At 37.2% G+C, this 8,384-nt stretch overlaps 1 protein-coding gene across 1 annotated transcript in view; it reads left to right on the forward strand.

The window, feature by feature from the left end:
• Positions 1–241: 241 nt before the first annotated feature.
• LOC106518616 (glutamate receptor ionotropic, kainate 2) overlaps positions 242–8,384 on the forward strand; it is a gene marked incomplete at its 5' end in the record, with an annotated part of 19,660 nt that continues 11,517 nt past the window's right edge. Inside the window, 3 exon segments of the mRNA XM_014009975.1 lie at positions 242–360; positions 2,544–2,761; positions 6,194–6,419. Of these exon segments, the coding sequence (XP_013865429.1) occupies positions 242–360; positions 2,544–2,761; positions 6,194–6,419 (563 nt within the window).

Genomic DNA, 8,384 nt, shown 5'->3' on the forward strand with positions numbered 1-8,384 from the left:
GCGGCTGACATTTGAATATGCCAATATGTTTATTTCACTGAGAGCACAAATGATTTCCTTCGGTTTCTGCAGAAGCACTGATCCAATACTCAAAAAAATACCCAGATACCTGCACATTTCCATTCCTCCTGTTCTGCTGTTAAAGTTCTGTCTCATCAACCATTTGATTTCCATCAGTGAGTTCACAGTTCTATGCTTGATGTGCTGACTTCTGTCTCTTTATCTGTTCTTTCTTTTATAGGTTTAGCCCCTATGAATGGTACAACCCACATCCATGCAACCCAGACTCGGACGTAGTGGAAAACAATTTCACGCTGCTCAATAGTTTCTGGTTTGGAGTTGGGGCTCTCATGCAGCAAGGTATTTGCCTCATCCTGTGGCTGCTGTTGCTCTGTGGAGCTGAAGCTCTCTGTACCCCACTGTTCCCAAGGGCTGGATATGTTTTTAACAAGCCGCTGGCAAAAGAAAGGGACCTCTGAGGGCTTTTAGCAGAACTCAGCTCAAGGTTGATGCAAACTAATCCTAAATCGAAGATATAAAAGATGTTCTATGCAACTTGAGTAGAAACTAAATAAACTTTAAAAGTGTTTTTATTTTGAAACTCCCTAAAATTGACAAACTGTTGAGCTGTCCAATGAGCAGTTTGCTTTAAAGATGTTTTTCTGCCTATATTGCAAATAAAAGCTATATTGAGTTATTAAAATACAGTTTGCATGTCTAAAAATAACTTAAGTCTCAGTCTTGATTTATTTTGTTTTATTTCAAGACATATTCATTTTTGTCTACAGTAAATGCTAATATTTCATTGCTGTTTAATCAATCAATGCACTTCTGCTTTGTCTGTTTTAGTATAAATGTTAGCTTCTCAGCTAAAATCAGAGCTACAAACAGCATAAAACTGAGTCCTTTGAACTAAAATGTGAACATAAAAAGAAGAGACCTCCTTTAAGATTTTTGAGAACAATAAAAAAAAATTAAACAGCATATTTAGAGTGCCAAAAATAAGAATTTTCCAATAATTTAAACAATGCATCCAAATTMAATAACTTCGATTAGGGGAGTCAAACTCAATTTCACTTAGGTGAATTAACTTTGACATTTTGTATTTAACTTCAACTAAACACAAAACACGCATTGCTACGACTGAGCACYACTAACAATTATTGAGCTCTACCTGGTATTTCCTACATACAAACAGCATTTTAACACTTCCTCTTATAAGCACTGAAAAGCCCTACGTGTACAACTGACTAAAAGTGAAATAAATAAAACAAATACTAGTAAAAGTAAAAAGCAAGAGAGTTTTACTCACTGATGAGTTTTGGTGAGTAGCTGCCATCTTGAATTCTGAACTTTCCTACTTTCAGACAGGGAGGGGCGTTTCAGTTTAAATTCACGAGTTGTAAGTGGGAAATTCCCACCTCCCAGTACAACTGGGCCTCATCAAAATGGAGTTTCCACTGCAAATTTTTGCCGGCTACTTTTGAACCCTGTGCACCTCCACCTGTTGGTGTGATGCTGTTATTTCACGAATAAAATAATCATCATGCATTATGTGAGATGTAGTTTATGGTCAATGCTGRCTTTAGCAGCATAYGCCTATTTTAAGGCATTAATACATCTTTGAAGCTCTTGTGGGCCACTTAAAATGCCATGGTGGTCCACATTTGGCCCGTGGGCCTTGAATGTGACATAGATGATGAATCTACTGACACTAGCTCTTTACAAAATGTCATATTTAAGGTTCAATATTCAGTAAAAAGGATTAAAACAGCTGTATAACTAAATTAAACAACATATCTATTCGTTTTTATRTACTGAATATTCACTCTGAACATTTTTAAACAGTACAAGATCAGATTTTAACTAGATAAATTCAGTTTTAATGTTCATGTGTTGGACTAAATTAATYATTATTCAATATTTTTAAGTATCCCCTCCACTCTACCAACCCTAAAGTTGTTGTTTGGATGATGCAATGTATTCTTTGTGGATTGTTGCCAGATTTAGGGGAAAAAAACTCAAAGTGATCCAGTCTTAGCAACAGAAGCACTGACTGTAAAACTCTGATAATATGATGATCCAGCTGCCGATATTCAGTGTCCTGTTCTCCTGCCAGTGGCCTATCAGCACCTTGAGATCAGTGGGGTGTGGAGTCAGGATGTGAGGTTACCTTGGGTGCATGACTCTCTGACTCAAACAGCCTCTCACTTTTCCACACTCTTCTGAACAATCAATGCTGACTGTGTTTGATTTGGAATAATTGATTTATGCAAACACTTTGTTCCCAGCAGACGTTTTACAGAGTACTTTTGGGTTTCTGCCACACTTACTTCAAGACAGTTTAGCTTGTTTAAAGAGTTTGAAGTCGTCTTGTGTTTAGAGGTCTTCCAGGTGATCTAATCACGAAGACAAAAGGCGAGTCTGCCTGAGCCAAGACTTGAAGTTTAGTCACATAAGAAGATTAGAACCATAATGAAGACATATTGAGACGAACATGTTTCTCAGTGTGACATTCACTCCTGCCACCTCCCTCGCTTCAGGCTCAGAGCTCATGCCCAAGGCCCTGTCGACTCGAATAGTTGGAGGCATCTGGTGGTTCTTCACCCTCATCATCATCTCCTCGTATACAGCCAACTTGGCTGCCTTCCTCACCGTGGAGAGGATGGAGTCGCCAATCGACTCTGCTGACGACCTGGCCAAACAAACTAAAATCTTGTACGGAGTGGTGGAGGACGGCGCCACAATGACATTCTTCAAGGTAGTGACTTTTGTGGCCCTTGTGCTTATACTGATGAAGTCATCTGAAAAAGCTAGATTATCATGAGTATAACCAGTGGTGGGCACCAGTCCGCTAAAGTGCAAATCCTCTAATTGCGGACCTAAATATTAGGGCTGTGTATTGGCAAGAATTTGGCGATACGATACATATCATAACAGAGGGGTCACGATACGATATATCCCGATATATTGCGATACTGTAAACAAGGCAATATATTGAGATATACTGTCCAAAAATTCTATTAAATAAAAACCTCTTACTGAAAAAAAAAAGAAAAGCTAATGTTTACTTGCAATGCTAATGCTACCCTTACTCTCTGGCGCTCAAGAGGTAGAGGAGCCAAATGGCTGGCTCACTGCTGCCAACTAGTGGTAAGAGGCTGAACTACAACATAAAAATGAACGGCTGGCAGGAGAGTTGACATTTTAAACCTTAAAAAAACCGATACAGTGCTTTAGAATATCGATACAGTATCGGGAAATGAAATATCGCGATATTTCAGTGTATCGATATTTTCTTACACCCCTACTAAATATTTCATTTGCGCTTTAGCGGTCATACTAATTTTTACAATTCATAAGCGGATTTGCGCTTTCTAAATTTAAAATGCAGTACTGCTAATAACTAATTATCTACCAGTCATCADTATCTTGAACAGCRGAAGGTATGGCTGTCAATGAATCACAACACATGTGATTTATCCAACAGCACCCCTCCCAGATAAACACACTTAGTGGGAAGGTAAACATCTTTGCTGAGTGTTACTTTTGGCCACGGTTCTGATTTCCCACAATGCTTTGTGTCTGCTTGCATAGCAGGAAGGCAATGGCAAAAACAGTTAACGTTTGTAATCCATACTAAAATTTTGTATGTATTGATTTATTTTACTTAACAATCGGAGCTCCTTTTTAAATAAAATAAAGTTTAAACGCTAGAGCTCAATACTTGACGTAATTGGTCTAAGCAACGGGGTTAGAGTCTCAGAAATGATTTGAAGATGTTATGCTGGTGAAGACAGACATCTAGTGGTCAACTGGAGCAACTACATGGAATACTTTAAAATCCAAGCTCTTATTTTGAAGGGAAGATAGTTTCCTGTACTGCGTGCTTTTGTTTCCCATCACAAATCAAATCTGTCATGTACCCAGAATGCATTGCTTCAGTTTTCCAATAAACAGTTTTAAAATTACTTTATTGATGCTCCTTTAATGAAAAATCTACAACAAACAAAAGAAAAAGACAAAGAAGCAGCTGAACTAGCAATCCTCAACAACTTTTTAATTTTTAYACCAGGASCTAAAGGTCTGTTTCAGGAACTCACATCCCCAGCAATCGGAGGTTGTAGGATTAAGTCGTAAAAGAGTTCATACACCGCTAGTTTGCAGTGTTGTACATATATTGTACCTGAATTGTTGCCAGCTAATGTCAAATTGAACTTGCGCTTTGAATTTAGCTTCCGCTAGTTTTTCTATGACATAAGCGTTTTTGAAGTTGCGGACCTAAATATTTTCATAAGCGCTTTAGAAATTGCGGAGCTAATTTTTGGATTAGCGCTGCCCACCACTGCTTGTAGGTAGTTGAAACATGTTCGCTGAAAACAATATGAATGGTACCAGTGGTCTGGCAGTTTGAAGTGCAGCTCGGACACTGGCCACAACTGCAAGTTTGATGTCTTGTAGGGAAACGTTAGTGGAATTAGTTGCATATGCTGCATTAGCTGTTGCTTTTGTCCAGAGTTATATAAAGCACTTAAAATAAATAACTAAGTAAAAATAAAAACACCTTAACAGAAAATGACTGGTAAAAATTGATCTCACTGATAGTACTTATGCCAAATTCATAAAACTGCTCACAATATTCAAAAACGTAAAAGTACTTTTACATACACTAAGAAATTAAGCGTTGAATTTACACTCTGTCCCCTCGTTCCATTTGTTTAAAGAAAATGTATAAATTGCTCTACATTTACTCAACTTGGTTTAGTGAAATCCGTTGACGTAAGTTGGTTAAGTAAATTCAACACATCATTTTTAGAGTGCATAAATAACTCTTCATGATGACTTCTGGTCAGATTTAATTTTGTAGCACAAAAATAGGTGTTAAATTTCAAAGTAAACATGTAAAAATGTATTTTCTATGTTTTGAATGTAACAAAATAAAAGCAAAAGTTACAATAAAAATACTTGGTTCCCAAAATAGTGAGGACTGCAACAAMGTAAATGTACTTAGTTACTGTACACCTCTGCTTTCGTCTCAGGATGATGACATCATCRTTTGGGCACAACATTTAAGATTTTACTTTTACATTTAGATTTACACATTTACATTTAACATTTAATAAACTTTAACCAAATGTCAAAACTAAAGCTAAATTACAATTAACATTTTATTTTACATTTAGACCGTTTTTATAGTATTCATACGTTTATATAAATAAAAAGGGCCGATTGAAATGTGTTTTTGGACTACTGACAGACGATACAGCCCACACAAGGCATTAACAATGTATGACTTCAAAATGTAAACAGCACAAAATGATCAAACACTTAGCAAGATGGCAGCCACAGATATCACCTAGCACCGACAGTGGCCATTTCAGTGTATTTCTATTTTAATGAGATCAACTTCACCTCTAGGGCCAAAAATGAGCCTTCAATGCAAATCTAATACACCCAAGATTTATCAAATAGTCAGTGAGGGTTGTTTTTTGTTCTGGTACTGTGGAAAGTTTTACTCCTCTTGCCTGATCTATAACCACGGAAAATATTTTCTAAATAAGTTTATGGTTTTATCACCAGTTTAAAGTTTCTTTTAATGTTTTATTTAATACAACATGCTGTCCATTTTGTAAAAAATTATTTCCTTAAAGAGAAAAACATACATTAGCGTGGAGCGTAGTTGTGTGATGTATTGTATGTTTCTCAAGAGATAGAACAGTAGACTTTGCAGCTTTGTCTTTTTGTTCCAATTTTTATGACTAACCTGCAACAACAAAAATACTAAAAATAACAATTGTTTTCATGCGTTACAGTTGCAGCCTGTGTTTGATTCATTGCTTTTATGTAAGAGAGAATAAACGATCGGGGTTTTGCAAGGTGAATGCTTTTAAAACAGGAGCATTTGTAAAGATTTGGTAAACGTGAATGAAACATAAATGTTTGATGATGCTTCTGCAGAAGTAATTACATATTGCACGTTTGTGAAATGGACATTTGTTGTTAAAATTCCAGACATGAATGTTGCAGCAGTAAAAACAGCTCTGATGCTACCCTATGAGGCATAACATTATAATTTCCCAACTCTGTAGTTCTCTCTTTTCCTTGGCTAAGTGGGTTTCATGATAAACAAGCTGCGTGATAAATACAAATTAAGCAGCCGTTTGATTGACTCCTTTCCTCTGGTCACTTGCAGAAGACTAAAATCTCCACCTACGATAAGATGTGGGAGTTTATGAACAGCAGGAGGCAATCTGTGATGGTGAAGAGCGTGGAGGAGGGCATCCAGCGCGTTCTGACCTCCGACTACGCCTTCCTCATGGAGTCCACCACCATCGAGTTCGTCACCCAGCGCAACTGCAACCTCACACAGATCGGAGGCCTCATAGACTCCAAAGCTTATGGAGTGGGAACGCCTATGGGTAAATGACCTGAAACATAAAAGCCCCTTTGTGAATGCRTGTTTGGAGCGAGGGTTTAGACAAATACCACGATAGATAAAGTTATATGGTGCGGATAAGGTATGAGAACAGAGGGGTTGATCAATCTTTATGATGAGATCATGGATATGATGGTTTCTGAGTGGGCTGTAAAGCGTTTGGCTGAATGAGAAGCAGTTGGCTGAATTTATGAATGACATTAAAACGTGTCTGCATTCTCACCAGCATTACAAGTGTTTTGCTTTTTTTCTCTCTCTCTCTCTGTAACCAGAATGATTTTCTGACAGGAGTTGTTCCTTTAATGACTTGTCGTGCTCGACTTCGGGGTCACGTAGAGCACAAGTGTGAGTGCAACACAGAAAGTGTTTTAAAAGTCCAGTCGGGTAGTTGAATCCCTCTGACTTACTCGAAACTCTCCGAGTTGTTTTTGATCATTAACAACAAAACAAAGAAAAGCACTTCAGAGAGAATGAAGAAGCACTTGCGTCTGCTGAAAGCAGATCCAGCGTCTCAAGGTGCCGTCTCCGTGAGATGCTAAGAGGCTAAATCTTTCTGAATATTAGGCAACTTTAACCCTTTAAAGAAAACCCGACTGTAACATTACACTTTATTTAAAACATTTATTTCAACTGTAAAACAAAGACTTAGGCTGTGTAGTTTTATAACTTTTTTAAAACATCTGATCGCAAGGGTGGCGCTATCTTGTTTACGCCGCAGAGCATATCAAGTAATTGAGGTCCTCCAGTGCGAGGCTGCGAGCTCTCTCCACCATGAAGGTTTTATTTTTTGGACAATATCTAATGATTTGCGGAGAGCGTTGACAGAGAGGAGAATATAGAAATGACTCAGCCTGAAATTGAAAATGCAGATGGAGAACAACAGAGCTGCTTCATGGGAGGAGAAACTTRGCTTAGCATGTTAGCTTTTGCATTARCACCCAAGCTAAAACATGGTGATATAGCATTTGTTCCCAAGCTAATAATGTTAACTCAGGAACTAACGCATGTATATTACTAAAAGCTAACCCTAGATTGCATATATGCAATATATGCATTAGCTAGAGCAGGGGGTCTCAAACGTTTTGGGTCAGGGACCCCCTCATAAACCCCATGCTGTTTTAAAGTGCCTGTGACATGCATATAACTTCAAATACAAAAAGTCAAAAACATCTTTATACTTAAGAAAATTGCCCAAATACACATAATTTTACCCATTTTGTCACATAACTGGCCTATTTTCTTTTGAATTTGTCTCAGCCAAAGTAAGACAGGAAGTGACATCAAAGTGGAAATCTTTAATAAAATAAAATCTTTGGTCTTTGTATATTAAAACAATATCATTTAAGCTTTAACTCTCCTTCATCTCTTTGATAGAAACTCAAAATAATGTAAAGAAACATCAAATTCTTCTCTAGTCTGTGTTGACAGCTGTTGTAACAATGCTCCGTTTAAATGCAGACATTCCCCTTTGACATCACTTCCTGTTTCATCACATGCGAATATCTCAACAACTGTTCATCTCAGCGGCATGAAATTTGTTTTGCARTTTGTTATCAATGTTATCTTTCCAGCAATGCATTCATGTTTATCTCAAAAACTGGATGTCACAGGCACTTTAAAAGATTATTTCAACCCCTATAAATACCATGGGAATATATATTTTTATTTAGTTTATGTGTGTTTTATTAGTTCATTGTTCTTCATGCACTTTAAAAAATAAAAACCAAATTAACAATCTTTTGAAATTTTTTTGAGGACCCCAAAGATACCTCTCACGGACCCCTGGGGGTCCTGGGACCCCAGTTTGAGAACCTCTGAGCTAGACCACACACCGCAATACCTAGTAAACTAGTAAATGTCATAATTTACATTTGCTTTGCGGCGTAATATGCTGCTGTCTGCCTATGTGACAAATATTTTTAATTTATAAAAACTAAACAGCCTATAT

The sequence above is a fragment of the Austrofundulus limnaeus genome, unplaced genomic scaffold (genome assembly GCF_001266775.1).
Source record: "Austrofundulus limnaeus strain Quisiro unplaced genomic scaffold, Austrofundulus_limnaeus-1.0 Scaffold64, whole genome shotgun sequence".
Classification (NCBI taxonomy): domain Eukaryota; kingdom Metazoa; phylum Chordata; class Actinopteri; order Cyprinodontiformes; family Rivulidae; genus Austrofundulus; species Austrofundulus limnaeus.